At 33.2% G+C, this 13,287-nt stretch overlaps 1 protein-coding gene across 2 annotated transcripts; it reads left to right on the top strand.

The window, feature by feature from the left end:
- The first annotated feature begins 3,954 nt into the window (after positions 1 to 3,954).
- On the top strand, positions 3,955 to 6,608 carry LOC105335219 (uncharacterized). Of its 2 annotated transcripts, none has more exons than XM_034450524.2 (3): positions 3,955 to 4,158; positions 5,073 to 5,179; positions 5,816 to 6,608. In XM_034450524.2, the coding sequence occupies exons 1-3, from the start codon at positions 4,136 to 4,138 to the stop codon at positions 6,601 to 6,603; spliced, it is 918 nt and encodes a 305-aa protein (XP_034306415.1). In that variant the 5' UTR covers positions 3,955 to 4,135; the 3' UTR covers positions 6,604 to 6,608. The 2 variants fall into 2 exon arrangements, with proteins under 2 accessions (XP_034306415.1, XP_034306408.1); XM_034450517.2 differs by lacking the exon at positions 3,955 to 4,158 and adding an exon at positions 4,560 to 4,710.
- The last annotated feature ends 6,679 nt before the right edge of the window (positions 6,609 to 13,287 follow it).

Here is a 13,287-nt window from a genome sequence, read left to right as displayed (position 1 = left end):
AATGATCAAGTCTTTTATCATCAGTTATAATAAATGCACCAATTATAGAGACATACACTTCATTAAATCCAGCAAGAATTTCCCCTGTAGTTTTCAGAGACATACACTTCATTAAATCCAGCAAGAATTCCCCCTGTAGTTTTCTGTCACAAATGATAGGAGTGGTCCACCAGTACAAAACATGTTGTAACCTTATTCTCAACTAAACGAAAATTGTGCTACGGATTTCAGAGAGGACACTAGCACTCCCAATAAATCAACATTAATTTGCACTCTGGGGGTATTTAACACAATGAGGCTAAGATTGTAGATGGAGATGTTATAAAAAGATCTTGCATAGATGGTTTGTGGTGTCAAGACGCACAAAAATCCTTACATAATTCAAAAGAGTGACGGCTATTCTAAAAGAAGATTGCCATATTTATGAAACAATTGGTTATATTATATGTGGAATTAATGTGAACAAAAAGAAAAAAAGAAATGATGTTTAAAAATATATATATAATAATTTCGTACTATTAAAAATGATTTGTTTTTAGAGTTTAACTTGACGGTTATATCTAAATTATTCAAACTGTAAAATTTTTATCAAGTAAAAAATAATTAAGATTGTATTTGGGTGCAAGATTCAAATGATGCAAAGAAATGAAAGGATAGGGACTTTAAACCAGAATTATCAACTTAGTTTTTCGTATATTTATTCTTAATTCTCATTCTCATTATTCTTATAGGCCCTATGTACTAATTTATAAATTCTATATTGGCCTAAATTTGTTTGGATAAATTTCAATTTTGTTCATTTATATCGTATACCATGAGGTCAGAGGTCATATTTTTTAATATTAGATGGAGGTATTAAGTGGAAGGTATAGATGAATTCGTTATGGGAGAAGGAAGGTTTGTTTATGGCTTTGATTGCATAGCAAGCTTAAAAAAAAGAAGTTTGATATTTGTTAAAACTATAAATCCAATGAAATATTAAAGGGGAGTTAGGTTAAATGAAATAAATACCAAAGAGGATGGCAGGAATAACTTGTTATTTAAAATATTGATAAGTTGATATTTGATAATAATAATAATCACATATTAAACATTACCTTTACTCTGAGTATAGGTTTATAAAAGATAGTGGAAAATTACATTAATACACTGATTTTCTATTGGGGAGGGTAAAGAAAATATGGCTTGAGCAATTTAAGAACAATTGCATTGTGAAATATTCTTTTCAGTAATAAACGGCCAATCTTGTTTTTTACCTCTTCATGTTATTTACACTGGAAATGACTAGAAAAGCGCTAATTAAGTCAGGTGAGCGATGGGGTTTACAATAATTTTGTGTATGAAATAATTTCACTAAATAAATAATGATTTCTTTTTTTATTGAAGATTAAAGTGACATGATCAAGATTTTGGTCAAATTTTATTTTTTATAATGCTTTAGTAATGCATTTCTACAAATCTCTTTGTTGTGTTAACAAAGCTCGTGTCATATTTTTGTTAACGTCATTGGTTCAATAGACGGGTAAAAGTTCTTTTAAAAGTGGATTTTTTATTTGCTTATTCGTTTATGAACATTACTAAACAGTTTCTAGCGTTTGTCACGTTAATTTTGGTATAAACCTTGAGTTTTGTTTTAAACATTCAAATTGTAAACAAAAACATTTCCTCAGCTTTGTTTACATAACAAAAAATCGGGAGCCCTGTATCTCGCTTAAAACTCATTAACTGACACTCTAAATTTGGTTAACTATCAGAAATGACTTATTGAAGCATTGTTAAAACTAAAAACCGAAAAATCATGACCATACCCGTTAAAGTAACCTCGTCTGAATACAATGTATACATGTACATCTACATTATTGTAAATGCACACTTAAAGGAAAGGAACGTATTAGCTTCCATTTGAGAAGCAAGGCAGATATTGTGTTCAACAAAATAATCTGAATTTGTTTGCAGCTGAAGAAACTTATATCATTTTTCTTATGCTTGGGTACTTGTTTTATGAGATATATTGATTTCAAAATGAATTACGATTGCCTTGGAGCAAGGATGCAACATTAATATTTTGTATGATGTATCTTCACTGTTTTCGTGATTTTGCAAATTTCTTTAAAATAAATACGCCTATCATATAGAATTGTGGAATCAAACAAGTGGACTGTAGGTTCCTTAGTGTGCCATATTACAAGTGAAGCTTCATACCGCCAAACTGGCTCCAACAGAATCTTGAAGAAGTAGATCGAAATAATCAACCTTTTATTCCATTCAAATTCCCTCTGGGAACTTCAGAAACAGTGACATAAAAAGTAATCTGAAGAAGTATATAATAAACTGTAATTCTGTCTCAATAATTGAGAGATTTCTAAATAGAAAAACTTTAGATTTTTGAATTATCGCCAACTTTATCAACCAAAAAAAATATTGATCATTGCTATATTACGAACAAAATTACGATATTTGTGAGTATGGTGTGTTGAAAACGGGTTAATTTTATAGCTGTTAACGCTTATTTTCAACTGGCAGTAACTTCAGGTCTCAATCGAGGATTTAAAAACAGAATTATAATAGGAAATACACAATATACTAGTCGAACACACAACACTTTACCCAAAAGAGTAATCTTTATAATGGTAATACATTTACATGTATCAATACAAGTTATTTTTAATATTATGAACCTTGTATGCACTAACATAAATCCGTGTCGTGCTACCTGTACGATGTACCAAACATGCGGATGTCCTCTATATCAAACTTACCTTTCCATGGGTCATGTTTAAATGGGTTACCTGATAAAAAGAAAACATGCAGTGGCATGAACGATTTCCGTGTTTAAAAATCTGGAACATGCCTTTAAATCTAATTGACATCGTTCGTAGAACAATTCAAGGGTACTTAGAAACCAAGAACCTTATTGAATAATATGGTTAATTTGTTTTATCTATAAAAAAATATAAACAAGTAATACAATTTTCATACGCGCAACATCTTAAGTATTGAAACCTGTATAAATAAATTAATGTTATTGTGCACGCATATCTAAAAAATGTGAACAGGTAATAATTTTTTGTAATGGCTAAACATCATATGTTATGAAATCTGTAGAATATCAAATTAAACTTTAAAGTTTTAAATTTAATATTGCTTCTTAATCAACTTTAATGAATATGGACTATGAATATGAACATAAGCAAAATACTGTTTGAAAACAGTGTTTATTGTATATTTATTACCTAATCAAAGGGATTTTGTTGTTTTATTACAAATTAAATATTTGCGTCTATTTTGAACTGCCGGTCAATAGACTGCGATCTATTAGACCGCCGTTCAATAGACTGCGATCTATTGGACCGCCAGTCAATAGAGTGCGATCTATTGGACCGCCGGTCAATAGACTGTGATCTATTGGACAGGCAACGTATATCAGAACGCGTGTATATTATAATGTTACATCCTTACTAAGGGAATGTATATTCCTTTACATAGACGCTGTTTTTAATACTTGGTGAAACCAAATTCAATGTTATCAAAATGGAGTATCAAATAATCAACAGTTTTAAAGCCTCATATAAGGTAATAGACTATTTAAAATCTAATGGGTTGAAGACTCCTCCGTCTTTGTGTAAACTAATGTTAAATTGAGATGTTGTAATGCATGCAACAAGTTTGGTGCATGTAAAAGATGAAAAAAAATCTTAGTGTATTGCATAATGGCAGGAAATCCATCTGCAATATACAAATTGTAAACCCGGAAAACTAAAAAGAAATTAGGTAATAAAACAATTATTTAATGCTTGAGCAGTCAATAGACCAGAATATTTTTCCCTTTGTGCAGGGAACAGCTCAGTATGATCTATTGCCCGAGGCCAACGGCCTCGGGCAATAGATCATACTGAGCTGTTCCCTGCACAAAGGGAAAAATATTCTGGTCTATTGACTGCTCAAGCATTAAATAATTGTATAATAGTGAATACCTATCGCGCACGCAAACTTTTACCTATTGTATATTGTGACGTTTTCCCGGAAGTCGACTTTCTCTATGATTATATATAATGTAGTTTTGACACTTACGGCTTGCCATTAAGGAACAGGTGACTTGCTTTTCAAGAGATTAGCGTTTTAAAGTAATTTGAGGATGGAAGAGATGTCAATATTGAGGTATATGTATTTTAAATCATATATGTTTTGGGGAAGCAAATACGATTTAAAGGGAATAAAGTGCCGTTCCATACATGTATTCGATTTAATATAGTGTGATGCACATAATATATTTATTGCATTACAGATAAATAGTGGAAATATGTTTAGTATCTCGACTCTCAAGGTTTGAAATTATTCGGAAATTCTTTTTGTGTACAGATTTCGAAACTCTTTATCATTCACGGTGTAATACTATCCATTTTAAAGCCACAAAGGCCATCGCGATTTATATAGAAGCTCGGTGGTTGCAAAATGTTTATATTGCTAGGATTTGAGGTACGTGTAAGATCATTCTAGCTCTATTTTTGTAATTCATTTTTTTATTATTTGGTTTTATTCAGAAAAAATTTCAAAGTACGGCAAATTAAACGTTATTTAAAGCTATATTCGACCTAATTCTGTTATCTTAGTGAACGATACAGTTCGTTTTATGAACGGTGAGGTTCGCGGATCGTTTCTTTCATGGAACGGTACGGTTCGTCGTAGAGATGTAGTAGCATATCAGGGCCTGTAGGTAGATTCTAGATCTATTTCTATCATGTATTTGTTCTTTTTATTTTTTGGTTATTTAGGAAATATTACAAACAACGGTAAATTTAACGTTTTATTAATCTATCTTCGACCTAACTCTGTTATCCTGTTTAGGGTATGAAAAAGACGTGTATCTTAACTTTCTTGTTTACTCAGTTTTAAATAACTTAAACAATATCGTATCTTTCAAACAATTATAACACCCTCACTAATCTCCAGTTGAAAAAAAAAATCCAGCAGCATCAAGAAAATTCCGTAACTAAGAGCCATAAGGTCTAATTAAATAATAATTAAGAAGCTATCAAAAATGAAAGTGTCAAAATGTCTCTATTTATTCACAGAGCCATCACTGAACTGAATATAAGCCGAACAATCAAGGGGGTGCGCTGTATTGTTCGCTTTCCTGAGGGTGTTTCAAGCCTGTTTGATGCATTCTCAACACACTTAGGTACGTTTACTTAGACAGTGCATGTTGTGTACATGCATACTGTGTGATTGCCGATCTTTCCGCAATATATTAATAATGAGAAAATGAGACGGAAATCAGAAGAAAGTTCCTTTTTAAAATGTTTTAGCTTCCTAGCCAGAACACCGCACACCCAAACAATATCTAAGCTCAAATCGTGATCATGCCCTTTAAAGTTAAGTAGACACGGTATTGTCAATATCCCCTGTATAGGTTCCATTCATTACCAATTGGCATATTGTATCAAATTAATCTTTCGTAATCTGGTATAAAGAAATTATCGACAAATATTAGAGATCGATTGGATGATCTAAAATTAAGCGATTGGGTTGGAAATCCTTCATCTATAGGGAAAACTGGGAAAGGATTTTTTGTGAGCGGATGATTTGCTTTAGCATTTGATATTACACGTGGTCAATTTTACTTAAAGTCGTCAAATGATGTAATATCAGATATAAATCAAGCCATGTTCTTAGATTGTTAATTAATTTTCGAATTCATGTTAACCAGTCATCTACATGTAACTACTATTTTTATTTCTTTTTAACAGAAATAAATATCTGCATTACTTGATTTGTTAATCGTGTGTCATGATAATGTCTTGTTATTACTCTTCAGATAAGCAAATATCAATTCCCGGGCTTTTTCGGTTGTTTGATCTAGCGGAAGGCATCAGCATCAGCGCCTTACAAGACGACCCGAATACCTTCCTTGATCACAAACCTATTTTTGCTGATAAATTTGTATTCGCTGGTTCATGCAAACTAGAAATTCATCAAAGTCTTTACGTTTCGGCTTACTTCCATCTTCCATTTGATTTCTTTTCCACATTGGATTACGTTGGGAAAAGTTCGTATTGTAAAGTACAAGAAATATGTCAAAGAGACAATTCGCAGTGGTTTGCTAGACTGAGTCTGCAGAACATTATGGTCGATCCGGTTACCAGAAAACCTCTAGAGCTCCCTGCTTCTTGGCGAAAAAAGTATGGATCAATGTGTACTGGTTCACCGTTTGTTATGGAAAAACTAAACCGCCCAGACGCGTGCATGGCTGTAGACCACTACAAGATTCAGGCATCGGATATTGACATCCAAAACCACACCAACTGGGTCGTTTATGTTCAAATTTGTATGAATGCTTGCAGAAAAGGTTTGGACCAAGAACTATTTAGCAAACCTTTAATTCAGAACAGTAAAAATGGGTTGAAGGAGTTCCAGATAAGATACGTAAACGAGGCTTTGGTGGATGAAGAGGTCGTAGTTCACGCTTGGGAGACTTCGAGTAGAGATGATCAACTATGTTTTGAGCTGACTAGGGGATCCGATGTGTGTATTCAAGCAACCATTGCATTTCATCAGTTTTCTGTTAAAAGCGCAAACACTGAATCAATTAAATCAAAGATTTGACACAGTTTCGAGTATTTAATGAAATGCACGTATGAAACTTACTTCATTCTACCCCGCCAAATAAATGAGTCTACACCATACGCTATATAGTTCATATACTGGTGTAGCACAAAACCTTTTTAGCTCACCGAGACGAAGTCAGGGGGAGCTTATGCTATACCCTCGGCGTCGGCGTCGGTGTCGGCGTCGGCGTCGGCGTCCGGACCTGGTTAAAGGTTTTGTTGCAGGTCCTGTATCTAAGCTATTACTTGTCCTATCTTCACCAAACTTGCATGGATGATGCATCTGGACCTACTTATGGACTTGAAAGACTTGTATGCTGAATCTGATTCCTAAATTTCAGATGCTGGAGGAGGTTAAGGTTGTTGGACCAGGTTAAAGTTTTTGTTGCACGTGCCCTTTGATAGCAATATCTAAGTTACTGCAGGTCCGTACTTCACCAAACTTGCATGGATGGTGTGTCTTATGATACTGATGCACCAGACAGGCTTGAGTGCTGAATCTCAGCTAAAGGTTTCGGATGCTGGAGGAGGTAAAGGTTTTTGGAGCAGGTTAAAGTTTTTGTTGCAGGTGCCCTTTGATAGCAATATCTAAGTTACTGCTGGTCCGCACTTCACCAGACCTGCATGGATGGTGCGTCTTATGATACTGATGCACCTGACAAGCTTGATCGCTGAATCTGAGCTAAAGGTTTCGGATGCTGGAGGAGGTTAAGGTTTTTAGAGCTGGTTAAAGTTTTTGTTGCAGGTGCCCTCTGATGATTATATCTTAGTTACTACTTGTCCTAACTTCACCAGACTTCCATGGATAGTGTCTTATGATACTGATGCACCAGACAGGCTTGAGTGCTGAATCTGAGCTAAAGGTTTCCGATGCTGGAGGAGGTTAAGGTTTTTGGAGCTGGTTAAAGTTTTTGTTGCAGGTGCCCTCTGATGATTATATCTTAGTTACTACTTGTCCTAACTTCACCAGACTTCCATGGATGGTGTGTCTTATGATACTGATGCACCAGACAGGCTTGAGTGCTGAATCTGAGCTAAAGGTTTCGGATGCTGGAGGAGGTTAAGGTTTTTGGAGCTGGTTAAAGTTTTTGTTGCAGGTGCCCTTTGATAGCAATATCTAAGTTACTGCTGGTCCGTCCTTCACCAGACTTGCATGGATGGTGCGTCTTATGATACTGATGCACCTGACAAGCTTGATCGCTGAATCTGAGCTAAAGGTTTCGGATGCTGGAGGAGGTTAAGGTTTTTAGAGCTGGTTAAAGTTTTTGTTGCAGGTGCCCTCTGATGATTATATCTTAGTTATTACTTGTCCTAACTTCACCAGACTTCCATGGATGGTGCGTCTTATGATACTGATGCACCTGACAGGCTTGAATGCTGAATCTGAGCCATAGGTTTCAGATGCTGGATATGGTTAAGTTTTTTGGAACAGGTCACATGTTTAATAGATAATAGTACTCTTTCAAACTTGCATAGTTGATTAAACTGTAATATGAATGAATCACAGAGGAAGCTTCAGATGCAGAGCTTGATCTCCATTATCAAGGATGCTAAAAAATATATCTGAGTTATTACAGGTCCTAACTTCACCAAACTTGAATGGATGGTGTGTCTTATGATACAGATGCACCTGACAGGCATGGATGTTGAATCTGAGCCAAAGGTTGCGGATGCTGGAGCAGGTTAAGGTTTTAATTGCTAGTGCCCTCTGATGATGATATCTTAGTTATTACTGGTCTGAACTTCACCAAACTTGCATGGAGATGCGTCTTATGTATACTGATGCACCTGACAGGCTTGAATGCTGAATCTGAGCCATAGGTTTCGGATGCTGGATGAGGTTTAGTTTTTTTTAACAGGTCACATGTTTTATAGATAATAGCTTGCATAGTTGATTTAACTATATTATAGATGAAACGCAGAGGTTTTTCAGATAGAGAGCCTGATCTCCATTATCAAGGATGCTAAAGAAATCTCCTAAAGAAATCTCACTCAAACCTGCTCGATAGATAGATGTGTTTGTTGATAAATGATATAACATGATTCCTTTGATAGTATTGTATGGTATGAAACAATATTGTTTAATATAAAACAATATGATATCATATTTAATATTATAAAATGTTATATGATACTATATGATATTGTATCAGTTTTTTTGATATTTTATGTTATGATATTGTATCATGATATCGTTATGTATAGTATTGTATACTATGATACAATATTGTATAATATTATATTGTATTATTAATTTATTATTTTATCACATGATACTATTACATAAGATATTGCAAAATATAATATTGTATCCTATGATACAATATTGTATATTCTTTAATATTGTATCATACGATATTGTATGATATGATATTAGTTTCTGTAATATAGAATTATATCACATGAAATTGTATAATATGATACTGTAATAATATATTATATCGTATCATACGATATTTTATAATATGATATTGATTTATAATATGATATATTATCACATCACATGAAATTGTATTGTATGATATTGTAAAATATAATATTGTATTATGATACAATATGTATAATATAATATTGTTTAATATAATATTTTACTTTATCACATAATATTGTATCATTTGATATGATACAATGTTGTATCAAATTATATTGTATCATATGATACAATATCATATAATGTATAAAAAATGATACAGTATCATACAATATCAAACTATATTGTTTTATATATTATGATATTGTATTTTTTCACAGATGATATACGATATTGTGTCAAAACAGAATTCATGAATATCCAAGATCATAAAGTATGATTTTCATTTAATATGATAAAGGTGGTCTCATAAAGGTGAAGTCTCATAAGGGTGATGTCTCGTCTCGGTGAGCTTTGTAATCTGTGATTACCTATGTTTCCTTTGGTTCTTGTTTATATTCAAAACGTTAATTATTTACAATGTTTCAAATAAAAAATGAAGCATATTTCTTTAAGAACGAAAAAATTAATTATGTGTTGAACTATCTTGAAAATAGCTGGCAAACTACCATATTTGCGAGCCTTTACTTTAGCAGAGGGTCCTTTTTAAAGCTTTACGTATAACGCATACCCAGAAACTGTTCTAGAGGGGAGATGGAGAAATTTTGCCAGGGATGGGGGGGGGGGGGCGGGCTCAAGACTAAGCTAATTTTCAGTACCTTATGATGTGAATTGAAGAAGTCCCCTCTTAGTCCGCGCACAATGCACAAACACATTTTATGAATATACCTAATGAAAGTGGAGGTATGTATTTGTTATATAGAGTCTGTACATACAATCGTAGCCTCTGATGTATGGAACTTTGACAAGAGAATTCTATCTAAGTACATATACTTCCAACTCTATTCTTGCTTTTGCCGACTCCACTCTAATTGATTGTCTTTAAAAAAAATACCACTTGTTGTTTAATAAATTTGATCATATATTTAAACGGTTAAATTTTTAACCAGTGGAAGTTTTATTCGCTAAATAAACCATTTTTTCGATGGATCTAAGTATCAAAATTTAACAAAACCCAAAAACGAATAGGATTGAATTATAAGAACAGTTTTTAAGCATCAAAGCTCTAGTAATCACTTTGTTATCCAATCGGCTAGAACTAGCATCCTCTGTTGACAATTGTTTATTCCTTTGGTTCATGAAACATGGCATTTCCGTTTGCATTACCTCATCCTCCAGTAGACTTAGAGCATCTCTTCGGAAAAAAACCTGCTCACGAAAACAAACTTAAGCTATTTTCTTGCACCCGGTGTTTGGTATCTTCAAGGTTTGACTTGAATATTTCATGTATTCTAATTGTCTGCGAGGAAGCGTCTAACTGCTGATACAAAATGACCCGTCTCCGTGATGACCACCATTCCTTTCACTAGTCGCCTTAATTTCCTCATTTAACATTATGAACGTCTCATGAAATTGAAATGTTGTTAAGCTTTTTTAAAAATAAAGTTGTAGATACAAGAAAACACAAGAATAATTGAATTTTCAATTTCTGCAAGTGAGGTTTTCAAATGTGAAGACAGCTGATTACACTTCTTGGAGAGTCCTAATTTCAGTCTGAATGAAATTTTCAAAGATATATTGGCAGTGGTCCGAGCAAGTGTTATTTTAATAAATGTCAAAGCATACACATTTCAGCGCGCTTTTCCATATTCATGTTACATTCAATAAAACGCTTCCATATTCATGTTACATTCAATAAAACGCTTTATTTGTCAGCTTGGATGAAGCTGGAAATGAATTCGGTGATTTTCGTTTAGCTGTGTAGCTGTTCGTAGAGTAAAATAATAGCAAACCTGCTAATGAATGAGCTATTGGCTGCTTTGATAATGTATTTTGTCCAAAGTTATTTATGGAATATATTTTCTTATTCTATATTCAGAGTTCATCCTTATTTTTTTCAATACTATGAAAATATCCACAAAAAATCTCGTTTTAAACGCCCTTTTAGCTTTTCAAATGTAGATACACATCTACTGGTCTACTGGGATGTTGCTTTGCTAGCGACACGAAAGTACACGGTTGATAAGTTAAAAAAAATTGTGCGATGTATTCCAAATTAATTCTAAATGATATAAGATGTCAGATTTTCCTAAAAACTGAAGTTCGATCATATGGACTTACCCGGGCTAAGAAAAGATCATGTGTCAATAAAGAAAACTTGGATTTTATTCCTTTTTATCGTTACAAATGGGACTTTTTACAGGTATGTGTAATTTTTGTTAAAAATTGAAAAAATTGAAATAATAACTTGGGACATAGGTTAAAAATGCATCAACTTTAAAATCGGCATTTTCAAAATGTTCGGGACAATATTGACTACCAGCTGGTATAATGATTTCGCAATATTAATTCGATGGTACCCCCACTAGCTTTGATGCTGGTGTCATATATTGAGACCCCATTCCCCGCAGTGAGACTTTGCCTATGGAAGACCGGTAATAAAGTGAGTCTTCTCCCTTAGAGGAAACAATATACCAGATAGTTAGTCTTCCTCCCTTACCGGCCTAATGAGGTTTTATGGATTCGGTTTGTGTTCATTTAACTCGGCGATGTATAAGTGTATTAGAAAATGTTTTAATAAAAGTTGTTGACAGTATTAAAAACTATTATCATACAAATTGAAGAAATATTCGGACATACAGATATTTCATACAGTTTTGCGAGCATTGATTTTATTTTATGAATAACTCGTTATTAAAGTAAAATTTACACGAAATATGAAGTGTCAACAAATACAGGCGACACTCATTGATTCGAATTTTGAGCTCTCGAAGTTCTCTATCTTTCGAAGTGAAATTACGTCCCTTTTCTTTCATCATATAATCAAGATACTGCGAGTAATTCACTCTCGATTTTTTGAAATGTATAACATAACTTCAAAAAACTGTGTTTCGGTGGGGATAAGGCTTTGTGGGATACAACAAGCATTTCTTTTTACTACTTTTGTCTTAAGTGTCAGACTTTTTGCAAGAGGTAAATATTTTTTAAACCCTTGATTTGTGAATCAATCATTATTAATATGAAGGGTGCAAAAAAACGAGGTTTTTCAAGAGAAAAAAGCTCTTGCTAGCATTTCTTGAATATATTCAAATACACGTATGTTAAACTTATCATTGCTCTACAAAATATTTTATTCATACTATGAAATGTAGAAGTAGGACACTTTTTCTGAAAGGGGTTATGTTCTCTATAAAAACATGTATGATACAAATAAATATATTGCAAATTTAAACAAAAATGCCTTCTGTTATGCTTCATAGGGGTATGAAGGTAGCCGGCATTGCAGAAAATGTACCTTTTTGCGATTCCTCCTGTCTACTTGCTAGGAAGTGTGCTACTACGTTGTAATATATTGTAAAATTTAGCAAAAACTTGTGAATTACTAGTACATATGCAATATTTTTTGAAACACATTGCGAAAGAAAATCGGAACCTGAAGGTTTGGATATGTTAAGAATTTGTAAATAATCAAGTCCTTCATTATCAGTTATAATAAATGCACCAATTATAGAGACATACACTTCATTAAATTCAGTAAAAAATTTCCCATGGCACAGGTAGTTTTCTGTCAGAAAAGACACTAGCACTTGGAATTTATGTTTATTTATTCACTTAACAAAGTTAAGAGCACACGGCGGGTGTGACCGGTCAGAATGCTCACTACTCCTAGGCACCTGATCATACCTCTATCATTTTAGAGGTCCGTGTTGCTCTGTCTTGATTTTGTATTTCGTTTTACGGATTTTTGAGATGGTTGACTGTTATTGTCTTTTTTCATTTATAAAAATAATATGGATTTTCCCAATCAATCAAATTAATTTGCACTCTGTGTGTATTTAACACAATAAGGCTAAGATTGTCGATGGAGATGTTTGATAAAGATCTTACACAGATGGTTTGTGGTGTCAAGACACAGAAATCCTTACATGATTCAAAAGATTGATGGCTATTCTTAAAGAAAATTGGCATTTATGAAACAATTGGTTAAATAATATGCGGATTTAACGTGAACAAAACGGAAAATGAAATGATGTAAAAAAAAATTATAATAATTTGGTATTATTAAAAATGATTACGTCAATTTCTAAAAATATATTGTAATGGGTTTTGCGAGCAATTGCACCATATTGAAAAAAGTTTCATTTTAAAAAA

Source organism: Magallana gigas, chromosome 5 (assembly GCF_963853765.1).
Source record: "Magallana gigas chromosome 5, xbMagGiga1.1, whole genome shotgun sequence".
Taxonomy (NCBI): domain Eukaryota; kingdom Metazoa; phylum Mollusca; class Bivalvia; order Ostreida; family Ostreidae; genus Magallana; species Magallana gigas.
The sequence above is the reverse complement of the archived record's forward strand: the minus strand, read 5'-3'. Positions and strand labels throughout refer to the sequence as shown.